This window comes from Bos mutus, chromosome 4 (genome assembly GCF_027580195.1).
Source record: "Bos mutus isolate GX-2022 chromosome 4, NWIPB_WYAK_1.1, whole genome shotgun sequence".
In the NCBI taxonomy this organism is placed as follows: domain Eukaryota; kingdom Metazoa; phylum Chordata; class Mammalia; order Artiodactyla; family Bovidae; genus Bos; species Bos mutus.
In genome coordinates, this window is record NC_091620.1 from 443,503 (window position 1) to 465,028 (window position 21,526).

Below are 21,526 nucleotides of genomic sequence, written 5' to 3' on the forward strand. Positions count from 1 at the left end.
CCCACAGCTCAGCTGTTACAGTGGGGGCCCTCTGACCCTGTTACCATGACAACCAGCCTGCAGCTGGAGTGAAGAAGCCGACAGACTCTTCTCTAGAGACACCCCCATCCCCACCCACGCACAGGCTCCCGGGGACACGGGGACACGGAGACCAGGCCAGGACGGACAGAGAACTTGGAGCACCAAGAGGCGAGGCCACCAGGGCAGAGGGACAGAGGCACAGAGGGAGGCTCCGGGGTGCCGAAGTGGGGAGAGAAAGAGAGACAGCTGCGGGGGGGAAGGAGATGAAGACCACAGGGACAAGGGCCGGCAGGCGGCAGAGACGGAGAGGCGGAAACAGAGAGCTCAGGGGACAAAGGAGGGGCCGTGCTGGAAGGGGCCGCCGCCCTCCGGGGTGGCCTGGAAAGCAGGTATGCCCCAGCATCGCTCCCTGCCCAGGTAGCACCCCGAGCCCAGGGCGCGGATGCCGGCCATCTGCCCGCCCTGCACTGCTGGGCCCTGCCCCCAGTTCCACCTTAATCCCCAGCCTGCCGTGAAGGGGCATGGACACAGAGCCAGAACACCCCCGGCACCCCGTGTTGCTCCCCCACCCTAGTCGGGCCTCCCCACCTCCTAACAGTCCCAGCAGCTAAATAATGGGGCTGTCTGGCTCAGGGCCTTGATGCTACACAGAGCTGGGCTCGAGGCACCGACACAGCACAGCTGTCCACAGGGGCGCCTGCCAGCAGGAGGCCCTGCCCCCCTTTCCAGCCACCCACCTCCCTGGGGCTGGAGCTCAGGGACCCACTCTGCCCTGAACGGCCTGGGCAGAGACCCTGAGAAAGGCCTGAACAGAAATGAGAGGCAGCACCGGCCTCTCCTCCTCTGCCCATGCACCAGGCTGTGAGCTCACAAACAACACACACACGCGGCCCAGCTCAGGCATGGAGATCTGCCCAAGGGGCTGAGCAAAGGGACAGGGAGAGGCGGCAGAGGAGACCTGTCTGCACCCTGGGCCCCGAGTGCCAGGACAGGCAGGGGCCCATGTGACCAGAGGGCCCAGGCCAGACTGTTGGCCACCAGGAGACACCTGACCCCCATGGAAACTAGTGAGAGCAGAGAAGGGGACAGGCAGGCAGGGAAGGCTGGCATAGAACCTTCTGGGTCACAGCCCCAACTGGAGTAGGGAAATAACTGGGATGGGGAAATAACTTGAACTTGGGTGGGAGGGCTGTTCCAGTCCCATTGTCTCCTTTGATTCACGGGTAACTTGACCTCTGCTTCTACAGTTTTTCCATCTGTAACTTGAGTAGACTGGATTAAGTGATCTGCAAGGTCACCCAGATTCCATGATAGCACCTCAGCAGAAGGGGTCCCAGGGCCATCCTCTCCCAAAGGAGCCAGCCTGGGGCAGGGGGGACGGAGGGCCAGCTCCTCACACACTACGGCGAAGACAGAGGCAGTCGGGGTGCCACCGAGGAGCCCAGCAGGCACACAGTCCCAGAAGTAGAAACAGGCCCGAGGCAATAACCAGCTTGGTCCATATCGCAGAATTTCTGGTGTGAGTCCCAAATCCAGGACTTATATATTCATTCTTTACAGGACACTAGCGGTTTGCACACTTTCCAAATAAAAGTATGCATGCCACAACAGGCAGTCTATATAGACACACCTGTAACTATTATGTGTCATTTTCAACGCATGACAGCAGAGCAGAGTGGACAGGGCTCTGATGGGCCAGACATGGTTCCACTCCCAGCTCTGCATTCTCTAGGGAAGTTTCTTGGTGGAGGTGGTTTAGTCACTAAGTCGTGTCCCACTCTTCTGACCCCATGGACTGGAGCCCGCCGGGCTCCTCTGTCCATGGGATTCTCCACGCAAGAAAACTGGAGTGGGTTGCCATTTGCTTCTCCAGGGTCTCTTCCAGACCCAGGACTCAAACTTGGGTCTCCTGCATTACAATCAGATTCTTTATCTTTGTTTAAGGGAAGTTTCTTAATTTCCCTAAACTTCAGTTTCTTTATCCCACAAAGTGGAGAAAAACTAGCATCTACTTCCCAGCCTTGTGAAGATTCCACAAGAGACAGCAAGTGAAACAGTCAGCACAGGGCCCAGTGCATAGACAGCACCCACTGACATTAGCTAGTACTAGATCGCCAGGCAGATAGATATAAAAGCAGACCTGCTCACCTGCTCTGATTAAGGTTCTGGGGAGATTTGAGTGAAGAGTCGGAAGGAAGACCCTACCTTCAGAGTTTGCATCTAATCTTCCCAGCCCTTGCCTCCCAGCCAGCATGCCCATTGTGCTGTGAGCAAACCCTCTTCCACGGGTCCCCATGACCATATGCCCCTCTGATTCTGTCCAGGGATCTCACAGCTAGGCACGCTTGTGAAAGACCACCTGGGGATCTAAGCCTGTGCAGGGCAGTCTTAGTGAACCCTGAGCAAAGGCCAGGGGCACACAGAGGCTACTGGCTCAGTCTGCCCCCGGGGGCGGGGGCGGGGAGGGGGGTGGGGCGGCGACAGACAGTGCTGTCCACAGCGGGTAAGCAGGCCGTGGGCAGGAACCCCTGGTCTGGTACCTTGCCCCATCTCCAGACCTTGCTTCATCCGGCTCCCAGGGGTTCAGTAAGTGCTGGTCACATACCACAGGGCAGCAGCACTGTGGGCAGCCCAGTGGCACCATCTGGAGCCCCTCCCCAGCCCCCTGCTACCTGTGGGTCCCCCAAAGCCTTGCTGCACTGGCCTGCCTGAGCAGGGCTGCACCCGGCCAGGGCCAGGGCAGGAGCGGGTGTGGGAGCAGTCCGGCCCAGGGCTCTGTTTATCCGCTCTCCGGAAACCCAGAGCAGCTGGGCGGGGAGGCGGTGGCTGAGCAGAGACACCTGGCGCAGGAAGGGGTGCAGGGCGGGGCGCGCAAAAAGATGAGACAAAGGGAACTGAGGTTGTGCGGAGAGGCACACACCTCCCGCCCAGGTGAAGCGGGGAAGAGACGGGGGACAGCAAAGGGGCGGCTGAGAGCCAACCAGAGTCCTGCAGCCCTTCCCCGCCTCGCCTCGAGGACAAGGCCCAGACCAGTCACCTGGCAGGGACTAGGGTGACTGGAGGCCTGTGGCCGGAGGTCAGCGCCCACCCATCAGCCTGGACTTTCATTACCTCCGTCCGGGCACGCATATTGCCATACCAGGGCCGTGCCGTCAAACTCCAACCCACCCAGCTCAACGCGCCCACATCTGCCCAGGGAGGAAGGAACCAGAGGCGCCAGACCACAGCCAAGCAGCACCCTGGCCACCCCATAAAACAATCCCAACATAGTGCTTGAGGCCAAGAGATCCAGACCGCCCAGCAGCCCGTGCCTCCCACCTGGCGCACAGGTCCCGGCTGGGGTCACGCCCACCCTCAGGCCCCGGCTGGGGTCAACGGCCGGGACTCCGGCCAATCTCTGGCCGCCCCTCACCCACGGCCCCGCCCCCACGGCCTTCCAGCCCCGCTCCCGCCATGGCCCCGCCCCTCCCCGCGGCCCCGCCCCGCCCCAGGCCGCACCTACCATCTTTCCGGTAGAAGGCGATCTCCACTTTGCGCTCCTCTGCGCCCAGCAGGGCCTGCGCGATCTGCGCGGCGGCCCGGCGCTGCGTGCGCGGCCCGTGCAGGAAGTCGCAGGTGCACGGCCGCTGCATCACCTCGGCCCGCGAGTAGCCGCACAGCTCGCAGAAGCCGTCGTTGCAGTAGATGACAGCGCAGTTCTCCACCCGAGCGTTGGCGATGATGAACTTGCGGCCTGGGGTGGGCGGAGGGGGGAGAGGGGGCGGGGATAAGCGGGCACGTGAGCAGGGACCCCTGCCCCCCGGGGTCCCCAGCCCTCGCCCGCTTTCTCTTGTCACACCCAGTTGCCCGCCCAGGGACTCCCCACCCCAGGAAGCACAGCGGGGCCTGGGGTCCCCAACAGGGGACGAACGCAGCTGTGCCCCGACACAGGTGCCTCGGCCGGCCCTGGCCGGGCGGCGCGCCCCCTTCCCCCAGCCGCCTGGCCCGCGGGCTGGCTGCGTGGCTTCCCCGGGCAGACTGCCAGCAGCCCGCCGCCCCCTCCGCGCGCCCGGGGCCGAGGCCAGTCTGGGCGGGTGTCGGCAACGCGTGTCAGCAGCCGCGGCGGAGGGATAAACACTGAGCCTAGAGACGGAGCCTGGGAAGGGCCAGAGATGGCGGCCAGCCTTCCCTTTTGCACTGGTTCTGGCTTCTCTTCCTGACCCCGGCTCTCTAGACTTGGACCGGGGGGGGGGGGCACTCCCTATCCCAGGGATCCCTAGGAAATCACTTCTCCAAGTATCAGCGGCCCCTGCCAGGTCAGCACTTCCCGGGACTTCTGCACCCACTCCAAGGGCAGTCAGGGACTGGGGAGTGGGCGCACCGAAAAAGATGACGACGAGGAGAGAGGTAGTACCACGTGAGCACCTCAGCTCCCTTCTCTCATTTAATACTCTTGACAACCCCATCATTATCCTCGTCTTGTAGGTGAAGAAACAGAGACTCCAAAGAAGTTCGTGCCCTCATCTTGCAGCCTGTAAAAGCTAGGGCCAGCTTTTGAACCTAGGTCTGGCAGAAGGTGAAGAATCAGCGGAGGGTCATGGGCAGAGGCCCAAGGTCACAGGGAGCAAGGAAAGGGACCTACAGCTCCAAACCCTGAAAATACCCAGAGCCCAGGGCCAGCCAGCATGTAAGCAGACAGACCCCGGAAAGGGGCTTTCCCATCAGGGATGCGAGGTTTTCCCCACTTTGGTCCCATCAAGGTGACTGCCCCAGTGGACCCGCTGCCGCTAGACTGGGGTCATTTCCTCCACACCTGCCCCAAGAGCCAGGCTGGTGGGTGAGCAGCAGGCAGGCAGCGGCACCAGCTTGTGCCAGGAAAGATGCTCTGAGGATAAGAGCTTTTTATAAACACAGAAGTTTCCGGCCAGTTTAGCCTTTAATGCCGGGGCTTTCAGTAGCAGTGGGAACCCTGCCCCCTCCCTTGCCAGTGGGCACAGCCCTCAGGCTGCAGCCCTGGGCGATCCCATGGGCAAGGCTGCTGCATCAAGAGCTGGCCTCCTCCTGCCTTCCTCCCCTCCCTTGCCCTCAGACCTCCAGGAAGTTACTTTTTGAAGTCGGGTCATCTTTAGGTCAGTTCCCAGGCCCCCCCCAAAAAAAATTCCCAGGCAGCCCTCAACCCTAGAGGCAGGGTGCCCTCTCACAGGAAATGATCCCTGACTGAGCCTCCGTCTCCACCTGAGCCCAAGGCAGTCCTGGGTGCCAGCCCCACACGGAGATGGAAAACCACCTGGCCCCCACTCCCAGGCCTGGAGAGAAGAGCCAGTTTCTTCGAAGGCAGTCCCTACCCGCCCCCCCCTTCACTGAGCTCCTAGAACCATCGAGACAGAAAGGACCCGAAAGGCCCCTTTGGCAGACCCCCCTACTTCCCAGATGTGGAAGAGAATTGCTCAAGGTCACGTAGCAGTCAGTGGCAGAGGTAGGACCAGAAGGCAGGCCCCTAGCTCCCAGCCCAGCTGCTTCCCAAGCCCCCTGAGCCTGTGGGAAGGGAAGACCTGGCCTCAGCACCCTCCACCACAGCAGTCTCCTCCCCCTAAGGATCATCTTGTTCCTCCGCTTCAGACAATGCTGCCCATCGAATTGACCCCTCCCTTCCCCCACCTCGGTTACAAGCACATGTCGTCCTGTGCTCACAGGGTCATAGGCAAGGAATGTCACCCGCTCCCAGGGCCCTTGGCAGTCACACCCACCATGGCACATGCAGCCTTGGGGACAGACACACGCATGCCAGGAGGGTGCAAACACCCACACGCAGAACGTTCACCTAGCCTGGGACACTTCTGAAAACCTCTCCTACCATCCGGCATTAGGGCTGCTGTAGTCCCCACCAAGGGGCTCAGGACAGAAAAAAAAACCAGCAACATAGGGTCGTTGCAACACAGAGCCTACTTAGACCCGCAAAAACCTAGCCTGGGCCCTGGCTCCCTGTCACCTCCAAGGCCCAGAGCTCACAGCCCCCAGATACCTCCCCACTGCCCATGCAGGGTCGAACTCATGGGTCACACACACACACACACACTCCCAAGACCACATGAGGCGCTGACCCTATATGCTTGGCTTCCAGTCTCCAGAAGCCATCAGGACCTGCACAAGCACAGTGGTCTTAGGGTCCCAGAGTTCCGGCCAGGTACATTCTCCTGTTCTCGGTCCACACAGCCCCATTCACACCCAGGCCCCCAGAGTTAGATACCTGCATACTCCCATCCTACCTCCCTTCCCTGCACACTCAGGGTGTCATACTCACACACTCCCCCCCATCGATGGATCGTAGTCTCTAACCTGAGCCTCCTCCTGAGCGCCCCAAGCCCACGGCCCCCCAGCACCAACCCCGGCCCCTGCGACCCCTGGTCAGGGTCTTAGGGTCACCAGCCACCACAGACTCACTTGCCGGCTGCACACGGCCCGGGCACGCCCCCCCCCCCCATTGACTCTCCGGAGAGCTCGGCCCGCCCCCAGAGCCCCCTCCCCGCCGGCCCCCTCCCCCACTCACTCTGGCCCTCAAACTTGCGAATGATGGTGTCCAGAAAGGTGTTCTGCGGCGCGACGTGGCCCCTCCGCACCGGCATCCTGAGCCCATGGGCGGGCCGGGCGGGCCCCCACCCACCCCGGCCCGGCCCGGCCCAACACAGGCTTCGGGTGGCCCGGCCCGGCCGTGGTCCCCGCACCCCGCGGCCAGGCAGAGCACGGGCGCGGCCCGGACTGGGTTGCGGGCGCGGGGTCCCTCCGCTCGGCGCCGGCTCTGGACCGCGGGCCCGGCCTGAGCTCCGGCCGCCCGCACACCTGTCTGCCGGCCCCAGCCCGAGCCACGGGCCCCGCTCTGCCGCGTCCCCGCGCTGCGCTCCGCCCGCCCGAGCGCGCCGGGCTCCCAGCTCCCGCCCGCCGCGCCGACAGCCGCTCCGGCGCCCGCGGCTCGGGCTGCGCCTGCGGCTCGGCCCGGCCGCGGAAGGGTTAACGCGGCGCGCGCCCCTCGGGCTCCGGCCCCCGCCTCCCGGCCCCCTCCCGCCCGCCGCGCGCCCGCAGCGCCGCCCTCTCCCCCCACACACCCCGCGCGCCCGCCCTTCCCATTGGCTGAGCTGGGCCGAGGGCTCCCCCCCTACCCCAGCCCCTTGCTCAGCCCCGGAGCCCCCGGGACTCGCGCGCCCCAAGAGGGGGAAGGGACCCTTAGGCAGGGGAACCGTGAAGACAGGTGCGAGGGCCGGCCTTGAGGGCGCCAGGGAGGAGACGGGGGCGGGGAGGGGGGGGTTCCGCCCGCGCCCCGCTCTCTCCTGGAGAGACTGAGGGACCTGACCTCTCCCCTAAGGGAGAGGGCCGGCCCGGACGCCCGGGTCCCCCACCTCGCCGAGCACCGGCTCGTATACACACGGCGTGCGCCCAACGCCCAATGTCGGCGACACGGGCGAGGCCTGGGCCCTGGCGGGACGAGGCCAGGGTCAGGGGAGACCCGAGAAACGTGAAGGGCCAGACAACCTGGAGAACACCCGGCCACCGAGATCTGAGATAAGGGTGCATGAGATTGGGGGGGCACGCACCCAGGGTATGGGTGCTCCCCAACACACACACACAGCCCTTTCTGGGGGTGATTTCAGGCTCTCCTGCCCAAAGAGGGGCATGGTGACAGCGGTTTCGGCCTCCTCGCTGCGGAATCAAAGAGAGGCCCCCGAACGCGAGATTCCAGCCTTGGGGATCCCCTTGTGCGAAGGGCCCGCCCTCCCGCTGCAGCGCGGGGCCGGCGGTGCAGGCCCAATCGGCAGGCTCGGGGCCCTGCGGCGCGGCGGCTGCCCAGCCCCTCGGAAAACCCTGGCCCAGCCGCAGGCCCCTCCCCGCGGCCAGCTGGCTCCCTCCAGCTGCAGCTCCCTTATTTAGGCAAGGAGGCCCCGGGATGCTCAAGGGCAAGGCAGGGTGGCCGCCGCCGCCTGCCCACCGCCCGCCTGGGTCTGCCTGAGGGTCTCCGGGGCGCAATGTCCCCGGCCGGAGCGACCAGGCAGGGCCTCAGAACGGCCGGGGCCGGCAGGCGAGTGTTGACAGCTGGGCTGGCCGGCGGGGAGGAGTTGGCGAGGGAGCCGCCGCCGTTCGCGGGTCCCCTCCCCTGCAGCCCAGATCACAGACCGGGCGAGATGGATGGGGCCATGTGGGGGGCCCCTGAGGCCTTGCAGCTGCCTCTGTCCTTGGAGCAAGGGGGTGGGTCTTGTCACCGGGGAGAACCATCATGGCATGTGGGGGGAGGGGAGGAACAAAGGGCAGAGGAGGAAGCAGAGGCTGGAAAGAGACAGGCCCGGGGGAACAAGGTTTTGCGGAGGCCACCCTACCTAGACTTTCACCTTCCACCGGGGAGCAGAAAGAGGCAAACCCTGGGGGCCGGATGGGGCCACTAGCCAGCAGATGACACCCCTTTTTAATTTGCTGGTGGGTGGGCAGTGACTCAGGGAGGCAGCCAGTGGGAGAAAAGGAGGTGGCTCCACCAGCTGATGCTAAAAAAGACCAGAGGCTCTTGTCTGTACAGTCATCCCCTCAGCCCTCACCACCTCCGGCAGCTTCCTCACTCGCCCTTCAAGGTGCCCAAGGCCCTCGGTTGCACAGGCGACCTGTCTTCGGTGACCCGGCACGAGGCACATCCATCCCTCAGGGTGCTGGGAGGAACCCAGTCAATGACCGACTACCCCCTAGATGCTGCTTTGCCAGCCCTAAGTCTAGGGTGATCCACCTCCAACTGGGGTGTCTTCCCCTCCAGGTCAAGGGACTGAGAGAGTGAGAACGGGCCTGCAGTGAAACTGGGCATGGGGGAAGAAGTGCAAGGGACATCTCCTCTGGCCTGGCCAGCTGTCTACCCTGAGGCTCCCGTGTTCCCAGGAGGATGAAGGAATAAGAGAGACCAGTGGTCCTCCCAACAGAGAGGACACCAGGCACAGGGTAGCCCCGTCCTGTGCATAGAGACAGGCAGGCAAGGAGAGAGCTGTGGCCTCAGGCTAAGGAGAGGCCAGTCTTTGTCTCTCTCTGTCTCTGTCTCTCTCTCACACACACACACACCTCACTCAGAAGTCACAGCCAAATGCAGGTTACTGACTTCCTGGAGGTAGAGCAGGAGAGAGCCTGAAGGCAGCCCGGTGGAACCATCCCCGCGGCCCAGGACAGGGATCAGGAACAGAGACTGTGAGATATGGAGGAGCTCACGGCATAGACACCCTTCCTGCTGCCACAGGTGCCAGGCCCCCAGGAGGTCAGGGGCAGCAGAGGAGGTGGTAGAGAAGCCGCCCCCACCCACCCACCTCCACTGACCCCAGTTTCTGCAGAGAGAGGAAAGTGCTCAGCCTTAATACCTGAGCCACCAGAATCCGCCCCACCCCCACTGGGGCTCACGAAGCAATTTGCAGGGATGAGTTCTAGGAAGCATCCTCCCCCACCCGGCCTGAGACCATGCAACGGGAGAGGGAACAGGCTGCACACAGACAGTGAACCACAGAGGCCCTTCTCAGCTCCTAGAAAGAGACAGCGCAGGAAGAAAAGTCTTTGGACAACATCCTGCCCACCTCACTCTCTGCTCCTGCTCAGTCTGAGGGCACCTGTCCCTGGAGACAAAGAGGAACTGAAGCCTGCTCCAGCTGGTGAACCCCTAAGGGACAGGCCAGGCGAGTTGCAGCGGGCATGGGGCCCAGGAGAGCCAGTGACAACCACCAGGACCAGGGAGCAGTTCCGGGCAGGTGGGCGCAGGAAAGAGAACTCAGAGAACGGGGCTTCTCAGAAACCCGGGGCAAGAACGCAGAATGCAGAGCCGGCCCTTGAGGTGTGGGGCGAGGCGGGGGGTGCGGTAGGCATGGATAGCACGTGGGGCCTGGGTTTCTGTGTGACTGGGTCCTGAGAAGGAAGGTATTCTCAGAAATGAACAGGGGTTAGAGGAGAGGAAGGTCAAAGAAACAGCACATTTTCCCTCCAGAAATGGGTGCTCAGGGCTTGCTGAGAGCAAGAAGAGAGAGGGAGGGACCCACCACAAAGCCCTGGCCAGGAGCCAGAGCTCCGTCCCTGCCCGGCCATCTGCAGCTTCACCCCCAATGATCCTGTCACCCCCAGCCACAACCAAGGTCTTCTCCCACCCACCTGATAGCCTCCATGGCTGGGACTTTCCCCTGCCATGGTGCTATCCAGAGAAGCAAGCACGGTACTGGAGACTAGGGTTCAGGACACCTGACTTTCCATTCTGGTTCTGCTACTAGTCACGTCAACAGATGTTTGCTGGGGCCTCCTAGGTACTGGGCCCTCTGCCAGGTGCTGTGAGGGACAGAAGGGACAAGCCAGGTTCCCTCCTCCAGGGATTCACAGTCTGCTGCAGCTTGAAGAGGCAGTGTGCAGACAGAAACTGTGCAGTCTGCAGTAAGTGCTATGGGATTCCAGGGAGGTGGCGATCACCTCCAACTGGAGGAGTGCGGCAGGGCCCGGTGAAGGGGCGAGATTCCAGAACAGGTCCTTGAAGACCGAGAAGGTGGGGCAGATGGAAGGGACAACATGAACGAAGGCAGAGAGTGGAGAGTGAATTCAGGTTCAGGGACAAAATATTTCAGTGTGGTGTCTGGAGCGGTAGGCTGGAACCATGAGCAGAGGGCTGAGGAGTATGGGTTTTATTGTGTGTGCAGAGGAACAGTGGTGGCACCTGAAATGTATTGTCCTTGAGTATAGAAATCATGTCTGTTTTCATACATCTCCTAGCATATGATCGGCATCTAATACAGATCCATTGAATTAATGAAATGTGTATCATAGTTTGGAGAAACAGAGGCAGACATAAGGTGTTTCAATCATCCCAAACCTCAGTAACTTAAGTCAATGACAGCATTTATTTTGCTCATGGGTCTGCCATTTGGACCGGTTCCACCAAGACCACTTGTGTCGGCTCCACTCAACCCAGGACTGAAAGGCTCATTCACTCACATTTGGTGGTTGTCGCTGGCTGTCAGCTGGGACCTCAGGACTGGGGCCAGATTGCCTACATGAAGCCTTTCCTCGTGGCTGCCTGGCTTCCTCACAGCGTGGTGGCTGGGCTCCAAGGACAAGTGTCCCCAGAGAGGTCCAGGCAGCAGCTGCACCACCTTCAATGACTTAACCTAGAAAGTCACACGACATAAGTTCTGCCATAACGATGGCCCATCAGATTCAAAGGAACACAGACCCCCTCTTCTCAATGGAGGAGCTGACATAAGACAAGCGCGTGCAATGGATCTGTTGGCATGACTATCTTGGAAAAGTATCACCTGCCACATGAAGCTGTGCAGCAGTCCAGGGAAAGATGTGGAACACTTGAACCAGGTCAGAGGTGATGGAAAGGGGCCTGTTGACTGTGTAACTATAGGAGGATCGCTAAATCTCACTTTCCTTACCTGTAAAATGAGGAGACCAAACAAGCTGATCTCTGAGATCCCTTCCAGCCCCAAGAGTGAGTGATTCTTTCCTTCTACACAACCACATTCCCTACCCACCAATCCACTCTCCATTTGCCCTCCTTACCCATCTCCACCTCTACTTCCACCTCCAGCCTTTGCTCTCTGATCTTAGGAATCCTTGAGACCATTGGTTACTCCGCAGCTAGGACCTTGGCCCATTCTACATGTTTATTTCAGACTAAAAATAAGTGGAGTGGGAGATACCTCAAGGGCAGGTGAGAAGATCCTTAAACCCATCCATCTCTCAGTCCACCTTGCTGTGTATTTCTCACCGTGGGGTCTTTTAAAAACAGACAGATGTATGATATGGACCCCCACCTGCAAGGGGGTCATAATCTAACTGGGGAGGGAGAACCAATGAACCTGAAATGAAAATGATCTGGTGTGACGCTGTTCTACTGACAACACGTTCGAGGGAGTCCAGAGGAGAGAGGGCTCTGAGGGCGCCAGGGGAACCAGGAGGGCTTCCTGGGAGAGCTGAGCCCCCCTGGATTGGAAGACTTCTCTCAGGCACAGAGGAAGGGAGTGAACATCTTCATAAGGCAAGATCCCCATAGTCGTCAGGTGTGAGTCCTCACACCGATCTACTTACTCCCAAATGAAAAAGAGGAGGGACCAAGTTAAGTTTATTCTGCCTGCGAACTTAACAGCCATCTGTTCCTTTGATTAAAGAATGGGGCTTGGCCTCCTCAAACACAAGAAGGGACTTAAGTGAGGCTCTGAAGCTCAACAAGTACCGGAAGCTCCAGAATTATTATATAGGAGGTGCTAATGAGGAGGGGGAAACCTGATTATAAGGGGGGGAGGCTAGGACACGTGTCTGGAGGCTGAGTTTTCATATGTTCTTTTAAAGTGTTTACTAAGCACCTACTATTAATACGTACCTGAAACTGTTGTAGGATATAGTTGTTATTGTGGCAGTTGTGAAACCATGCCATCAGAATTTGCAGAACTAGTGCACCGTTTTGACATAGATTAGAGGTTTATTTTAGGGTGTCTTTGAAAAATATTAAGGAGCAAACCGGCTTTGGTGCCACTCTGCCAGAGAAGCTGGCCTGGCAGGCAATCCCAAGCTCTCTTGGCTGCCCAGGAGCTCTGTCTCTGTCCAGGGTGCTGAAAGCCCTTCATGCCAGGCTCAGCAAGAAACCAGCAAGGGCAGCTCAGGTGACCAAGACCGGGGCTCTCCTCCAGAAAAAAGTAAGTTAAACAGTCCCCCAAAGCCATGGAAATGTTTCCGGAACTGGTCAGTAGCTCCAGGAGGCAGCATATGATGAATCGAGAGCTGGCTTTGCCAATCAGTGCCTGGAAGCCTCATCTCATTTCCATATGACCAGAATGGGCCTTCCACTCTCACCCCTACACAAGTCATCAAGGAAAGGATACGAATCCTCCTCTGAGCTTTACCCTTGCAACTCTTTCCCCTGAAGATTTATGGTGCTTTATGAAATATTAGAGCCAGAAAGAAATAACGTTCATGTTTCAGATGAGAAAACAGATTCAGAGCAGTACAGACCCTTCCTCGAGGTTATGCTACAAGTGAGAAACAGAAGCAGGTCCTCTAGATCTCAGTCAAGGGATTTCCTCATGGCATATACCAGATCGGGTATACAATCATACACCACATACAGTAAGAGCTAAAAGAAATTGAGGGGCTTCCCTGGTGACTTACTGGTAAAGAACCCACCTGCCAATGCAGGAGACACAGGTTTGATCCCTGGTCCAGGAGGATGCCGCATGCCAAAAAGCAAATAAGCCCATTCACCACAACTATTGAGCCTGTGCTCTAGAGACCGGAAGCCCAACTGCTGAAGCCCTTGCTGAAGCCCTTGCACCCTCAAGCCCATGCTGCACGTCAAGAGAAGCCACCATAATGAGAAGCCTGCGCACTGCATCTAGAGAGTAGTCCCCTCTCCACAACTAGAGAAAAGTCCACGCAGCAAAGATGAGGCACAGCCAAAAATAAATAAATGAATGAAATTATTTTTTAAAAAAAGAAATTGAGAATTCAAGGTGTGTGTGAGAGAGAGAGAGAGAAGATACAAGACACAGAGAATTCTAGATACAGACGCGGCTATGTCAGCTCTCCAAAACTATTCCCTGTTCATTCTGTTAAATTCATCAGGCAGAATTTACAGCATCGGGACTTCCCTGGTGGTCCAGTGGCTAAGACTCTGAGGTCTCAATCCAAGAGGTAGAGGTTCGATCCCTGGTCAGAGAATTAGATCCAACATGCTGCAACTAAGACCCAATGCACTCAAATAAACAAAATAAATATTTTAAAAAAGAAGAAGAAGAAGAATTCATAGCCTACCCCAGCTAGGTGGTAGGGATGAGCTTTGGAATGCTAACCCATCACTAGCTCCATATCCTGAATGAAGGGTGTCCATCCCACCCCATGAATCATCAGGCGACATGAAGGACTGGAGAAAAGAACTCAGGTCCAACCAAGTCCCCCATTCCAACATCTCCCCAATCTACTCACAAACAAATATCCTTTCTATGCATCCCATGATGTGAAGAATCCAGCCCCTGGGCCTGAAAAAGTTTGTAATTAGTTAGGAAGAAAAGATGCTTACACAGAAATAGACAATATTACAGGAGCCGACTACAAATAATGGCAGCCAATTAAGATAAGCCACATGGTCCAAGATCGCAAGTACTAGGTACTGGTGCAAACCATGAAAGCTGTGACTTCAGAACAGGGAGAGATCATTTTAAGGCTGGAAAGGAAAAGGAAGTCTTCACAAAGGAGCAAGGCTTAAGGGGACTTGGCTGAGCTGAGAACGGCAGTCAGGACACCTCATCTCTGTCCCTCTAGAGAACATCAGTCCAGCATGGGCCCTTCTGGCAGGAAAACAAAGTTGGTGATGCTCTGAAAGTAACAGCAGACGCCGATCACGATCACGGGGGCAGGGGCCCGGAACGTCCAGGAAGACAGGATTCTTATCTTTCTCCCCTGGAAATAAAAAAGCGGAGGCTTGGAGGGCTCCCTCTTCTGGATCCACAAAGCAAAGCACCATATAAATCAGGCTCCTCTAAATCATGGGCTTCCCAGGTGGCGTTAGTGGTAAAGAAGCTGCCTGCCGGTGCAGGAGACATCAGAGACAAGGGTTCGATCCCTGGGTCTGGAAGATCCCCTGGAGGAAGGCATGGCAGCCCACTCCAATATTCTTGCCTGGAGAATCCCATAGACAGAGGAGCCTGGCGGGCTTCAGTCTCTTGGCGACTCTCACGGGGTCGCCAAGGGTTGGACACGACTGAAGTGACTGAGCACGCACGCATGCACACAGAGCAGGGGTGTACCAATTCCTACAGCTGCCTAGACTAGAACTAAGGAAGCCAGACAACAGAATGAGGACCCAGGAAAGGCCCAGGTCACCATCGACAGCAAGTATAACAAGAATGGCCCGTTTGCTGGTAACCGGAAGTCAATTCAGTCAGTTCAGTCACTCAGTCATGTCTGACTCTTTGCGACCCCATGGACCACAGCGTGCCAGACCTCCCTGTCCATCACCAACTCCCTGAGTTTACCCAAACTCATGTCCAGATGGTGACTGCAGCCATGAAATTAAAAAACACTTACTCCTTGGAAGGAAAATCATAACCAACCTAGAAAGCATATTAAAAAGCAGAGATATTACTTTGCCAACAAAGGTCCGTCTAGTCAAGGCTATGGTTTTTCCAGTGGTCATGTATGGATGTGAGAGTTGGACTGTGAAGAAAGCTGAGCGCCGAAGAATTGATGCTTTTGAACTGTGGTGTTGGAGAAGACTCTTGAGAGTCCCTTGGACTGCAAGGAGATCCAACCAGTCCATCCTAAAGGAGATCAGTCCTGGGTGTTCTTTGGAAGGACTGATGCTGAAGCTGAAACTCCAATACTTTGGCCACCTGATGAGAAGAGCTGACTCATTCGAAAAGACCCTGATGCTGGGAAGGATTGAAGGCAGGAGGAGAAGGGGACGACAGAGGATGAGATGAAAGTCAAGGGGCTTGTGATCTGGTTGGGAGGAAAGGAGAAAGACAAAACGACTGAAGATGTACCAGGGCTTGGGATCAGGGTCTCTCCATCTCACAAATCAGAAGCAAGGATACAAAGTCTTCTCTTCCACTCTGATTTGGAGAGAGAGCCCGTCCCCGGCTCAGGGGCACCTGAGAGGAAATGGAAGAGATGCTGCCCTGCCAGTCCCCAGCGATTGTTGCTAAGGAATTTCCATGCTGGGCACACTAGATGCTCAAAGTCCTCGTTCCCTAGAGACCCAGAACCACACCAGCAACCACACCAGGAAACTGGGCAGCCAGAGGGATTGAAGGAGAGAGGAGGAGAGAGGAAGTGGGTAGGGCCTGCCAGGCTGATCCCCGACAACCACCGCTTCTACGTAGGGCCCCCATGGTCGTCCATCAGGAAACCTCAGCCTGACCCTAAAAATACCTCATTTTCACTCAGGATCTCAGGAACAAAGGGCATTTTCTAGTCCCCAGGGATGTGAAAACATTCATTTCCACCCTGATGTTCTTGGTCTACGTTAGCTTTGGAAGGGGCAGGGAGCAGAAGAGAAGGCAGGGAAAGGAGTGAGCCGCCCCGGGTCACACTACCTAAGGGCATGTGCACACGCAGACACACATACACATGTGCATACACACACACATCATATACACACACACACACACACACAGTCACAATCAACTGTGGCTGAGAAGGAAGAGTCTAAACTTCAAGGAGAATCAAGGAGACACAAGGTTTCAAGGCAGGGGTGGGGGGAGGTGGGGGAGCGGGGGTGGGGGGAGGTGGGGGAGCGGGGATGGGGGGGAGGGACAGTGGGGAGCGGGGAGGGATAATGGGTGGTGGGGATGGGGTTTCTAAGGGTGGACTGGTCACAGAGTCATCATCAGGGGCTTCAGGTTTATGCAGACGAACCACTCCAGGATCCCAGGGAACTAGTGTGGACCCACCACCCCGGCCGGGCACACGCCACAGTCCCCAGCACAGCCGGGGTCTCCCTGAGGGTCTGAGGATCTGAGCTCAGGCCTTTGCAGCAATCTCTTCTCTCCAGCTCTCTGCTGCCTCCATGTGGCGTCCTCAGGAAGGGCTCGCTAGATGGCTGCCCTGGTGCCCTCCAGGAGCCCCTTGCGGACAGACAGCATCTTCCAGGGCCTGAGCCCTGAACACCCCACACCCTGCCCATAGCCCCCACCACCACCCCCAAATACCCAGCTTTCTGCCTTGCAGTCGGGAAGCTCGGCCAACCTCTCTGCTCCCAACCTCAACGTGAGTTACGTTCTGAGAGTCAAACCCCACCCCACCCCCAGCAGCCTCGGGGGAAGGGGGCCCCAGAGGGCTGCCTGCTCCTCCCTCACCCGCTTCCAGCTTCCCTCCCCTCCTTTCCCCTCGGCTCCCCACCCAGGCTTGCCAGCAGGCGGGAAGGAAACTGCTCATAGCAGGGAGGGTGGGGCACTTCCACCTCACACTGAACAACCCCGGGTTGGGCTATAAAGAGCCAGGGTCTTCCGCTTGGTCCCCCTGCCAACGCCACCACCCTCCACAGTCCCACAGCCCCGACACAGGCCCCCACCCCCAGCCAGGGCCTTCCCTTCCTCAGGGTCAGGGCATCCCGCTCCCAGCCCCGCAGGGCTTCCTTCTCTGAGGGGGAAGGCAGGAGTAAGGTGGGTTGCCTTCTGAGGGAGCAGCAGGCTGGCTTACTCACCCACCAAAGGGTCTCTCACCCTCGTGGATCAGGACTGATGGGGGCTGGGGGCTGGGGGCTGGGGGCTAGGGGCTGGCCTCCCCAGGGGCAGAAAACACAGCCACTGTCAGGGCTGGGGATCCCAAACTGATCCTCTCCAAGTCCATTCCTGCTCGAAATCCCAAGTAAGTTAAGACAGCCAGTGGGAATTTGCTGTATGACTCAGGGAACTCAAGCAGGGGCTCTGTAACAACCTAGAGGGGTGGGATGGGGAGGGAGATGGGAAAGAGGTTCAAGAGGGAGGAGACAAGGCTGATTCATGCTGATATTTGGCTACTCCTTGGAAGGAAAGCTATGACCAACCTGGACAGCATATTAAAAAGCAGAGACATTACTTTGCCAACAAAGGTCCATCTAGTCAAAGCTATGGTTTTTCCAGTAGTCATGTATGGATGTGAGAGTTGGACTATAAAGAAAGGTGAGCACCCAAGAATGATGCTTTTGAACTGTGGTGTTGGAGAAGACTCTTGAGAGTCCCTTGGACTGCAAGGAGACCCAACCAGTCCATCCTAAAGGAGATCAGTCCTGAGTGTTTGTTGGAAGCTGAAACTCCAATACTTTGGCCACCTGACGGGAAGAACTGACTCATTTGAAAAGACCCTGATGCTGGGAAAAGATTGAAGGTGGGAGGAGAAGGGGACAACAGAGGATGAGATGGTTGGATGGCATCATCGACTTGATGGACATGAGTATGAGTAAACTCCGGGAGTTCATGATGGACAGGGAGGCCTGGCGTGCTGCAGTCCATGGGGTCGCAGAGTCTGACACGACTGAACAAAACTGGTGGCTGATTCATGTTGATGTATATTGCTGATTCATGTTGATATTTGGCAGAAAACAACAAAATCCTGTAAAGCAATTATCCTTCAATTAAAAATTTTATTTGGAAAAATGAAAATTCTTAGAAATTCCCTGGCAGTCCAGTGGTTAGGATTCCCTGCCTCCACTGCAGGGGGACCAGGTTCAATCCCTGGTCGGGGAACTAAGATTCTGAAAGCCATGCAGTGCAGCTAAGAAAAAATAAGTTAAAATTCTCTCCCATCAACGGAAATTTCAACTCTGCGGATTTTGAATTTTGTTTTTTCAGCAATTGCTCTCTTTTTTTGGCCATGCAGCATGTGGGATTTTGGTTTCCCGGACCAGGGATCGAACCCACACCCCCTGCAGTAGAAAGGCAAAATCTTAACCACTTGACCACCAAAGAAGTCCAGCAACTATTCTTTAAAATGCAATTGCTAACCTAGATGGTGGAATTGGGGGAGGACAAGGGGGAGGGGATATGTGTATGGTGGTGGTTTAGTCACTGAATCATGCGACTCTTGCAACCCTGTCGACTGTATCCCAGCAAATTCCTCTGTCCGTGGAATTCTCCAGGCAAGAATACTGGAGTGGGTTGCCATTTCCTTCTCCGGGGGATCTTCCTGATCCAGGGCATTGGCAGGAGGTCTCCTTTGCAGGCAGATTCTTTACCAACTGAGTCACACGGGAAGCCGGATATGTGTATACATATAGCTTATTCACTTCACTGTATGGCAGAAACTAACACAACATTGTAAAGCAATTCTACCCCAACTTAAAAAAAAAAAAAAAATGCAGTTGCTAAGAGTAATAAGCCACTTAGACGCATAAGACTTAATGCCCACTGGGGATGGCTGGTAAAGATCAAGGCAGGGTCTACGGGGAGATGGGAATGACCTCAGCCCAGAGGTGGGAGGGTCAAATGATCAAGCATGCCAGGGTCTCCGGATGGGAGCTAGGACACGTGGGGCAGTGCTGGCCAAAACTCCAGGAAATGCAGCCAAACAGAAACTCCCCTGCGGCAAAGCCTCATCTCTGGCTTTCTCTAACTCTACTTTTTCTGTCTCCCTTCCTAAAACCCCTGCCAGGCTTCCTCTGCCCAGACCAGTTCAGGGCCCCTGGTCCTCACCGTCCATGCAGCGGTGCTCCACTGTCCCCAGCCTCCCTGGCCAGAGAAGGCCCCCTCTTGGCACCATGACCTTGCCCAGTCCAACCCGCTCCTTCTGCCCATCGAGACCCATGAGCCTCAGCCAATTTCCTGCTCAGTGGCCCCTCTCCAACTGCCTTGAGAACATAGCTGCCAGGCCTGGACAGCTGCAGGCATCTGGAGCTGCGCAAGCCAATATCCACAAAGCACCTACTTGGTGTAGAAGACACAGGCCTGGTAGAACCTCAGAGGAGCAGCGCTTGCCCTGTTCTTCCAGAGCAACACAAGTTCATTTGGAAGAGAAATCTGCCCGGGAACCGCCCCTGGGAGGAACCAGGACAAGAGATATTCCCAAGGCCCGGGGAGCCTGGAGAAAGGGGCTGGTGGAAGCAAGGAAACGCAGCGGGGCCATGCATCCTCTGGGAAGCACACCCAGAAGGAACTGGAAGCAAAGGGATTCATGCCTGTGAAAGATAACGGGGAGGCAAGGGACAGAACACAGGTCTGACATCTGTGGGAGGAGAGGGGAGAGAGGACTGGATGGGATTGGCCTCGAACCACAGCGAGGCCTGAGATGGTCTCAGCAGGCCAACAGGAGCACCGCAGGAAGGCAGCCTGGAGAGACCCCCCGCAGTGGGCAGCAGTGCTGAACCCACGTACCTCGGGGGCCCAGGGACCCTCTGAAGCCCTGCAGGAGCAGGTGGTCTTGGGCTGGGTGCTGGGCAGTCTCAGGTCATCACACCTGCTCTTCCTGTCGCAGGTCCTCCCCGGGCAGGATGCCTCCGGGGCAGCCACGGCTGGGCCACGAGGAAGGAAAAGAAAGATCTCCCTTAGTCGGAGGGCCAAGGGAGAGGGCATGAAGATGGCGAAAGCAAGGGCCCGGGGGCAGGAGGTCACAAGGACTGTTTGGAAACTGTGTGGAAGCCCGTTGTCTAGAACAGAGGGTTGTGAGTGGCACAGGAGGGGAATTGAGGCCCGGGGTCAGTGTGTCAACCTTGGGTTGAAGGTTTCAGGAAGGGTCAAAGCATGAGGTCGGCCCTGACTTTGAGGTGGATCTGGCGGCAGTGTGGAGCGCAGATGGGAGGGGAGACCTCGAGGTCAGGAGTCCACAGGGAAGGGCTGTGGCCAGGGCTGCAGGCGAGAGGTCGTAATGACTTCAGCATCTGCGGTTCGTTGCCGCTTTGTCCCTGGGGAGGCCAGTCACAGCTGTTAGCTGGCATCTGGAAAAAGGAGTCATTTTCAGTCATGTGCATTGTAGGTGGTGGCTACATGGGAGCCAGAAATGGGGTCCATCTGTTTCTGCCGTGGTGGGGAGAATGTCTGAGAGGTAGGGGCCTGGACCCCGTCTCCTGCCTCCGGTGGCAAGTGGGGTGGGGCCTCGGGTTTCAGGGCCAGCGGAGGGGTGGCGGTGGGGGGGGAACAGGCCCAGTTGAACACAGGTCTCATACTTCTGAATCTCACCTGCCCCCTGGCTGAGGGAGGGGCAGCAAAGTTTCTGGGAGCCCAGGAGGTCAGGCTTGTCCAGGCATACAAGGGCCCCCTCACCCTCTTCCCTGCAGACCGGCAGACCCCACCTTCTTGGTGTGACCCCAGAACTCGCAGCACAGCCCGTTCCTTCCGGTTGGTCCGCCTGCTCGCCCCCCACGCAGGCCCGCACCCATCATATCTTCCACTGCTTTTCGAAGGAGCTCAGCCAACACAAATCTACATGTTTGTTTGTCTGCCTGTCTGCCTCTCCCGGTCTCTGCCCATCCCAGTCGCTCAACTTCTGTTTCTTTCTCGCAGTTTCTCTTGGTCTGCGTGGTCTCAGATCCATGAGGCTGGAACCCCTGTAGATGCTGAAGCCCCAGCTTACGGCCCTTCTCCAGCCCCTAGATGGCTTAGAACTACAAAACCCAGCATGCACTATGGCTCATGGTGCCTGAGGAGTGTCTGAGTACACCACCTGCATTCTGGGAATCGTAGTTTCCCTCACCCCACACGCTTACCAGGGATCCATGGTCTCCCCAGTGGGCAGTCCCTGCCTCAGCCCTGACCGCTGGGTCTATCTGCTGACCTACCCCCCACCCCCACCCCCTGGGGAAGCATGCGTCACTGGATGACAGGGTGGGGGGTGGAGGCCCTGGATCGCAGCTTCCTGCCCTTTTGTGTCCCCCAACTTGAGTCACAGGGGGTGGCGGGGTGGGGCGGGGGTTCCAGGAAATAGGGGCCGGGAGGGAATGGAATACCCTAATGCCAGACCCAAGGACAAAGGGTCAGAGTGCCCTTGCTGGGCCTGTATCCCCAGGAACCCGAAAGGACTCAACAGTAGGAGTCCAGGAGTGCTTAGATGTCGGCAAGGTGGTCAAGCAGAGCCC

General features: G+C 57.7%; 1 protein-coding gene across 1 annotated transcript in view; it reads right to left on the reverse strand.

Moving 5' to 3' along the window:
- The window catches only part of KCNH2 (potassium voltage-gated channel subfamily H member 2), a 35,913-nt gene extending 28,923 nt beyond the window's left edge, over positions 1-6,990 (reverse strand). The window contains 2 exon segments of the mRNA XM_070368882.1: positions 3,524-3,754; positions 6,548-6,990. Of these exon segments, the coding sequence (XP_070224983.1) occupies positions 3,524-3,754; positions 6,548-6,623 (307 nt within the window). The 5' untranslated portion in view covers positions 6,624-6,990.
- Between the last annotated feature and the right edge of the window lie 14,536 nt (positions 6,991-21,526).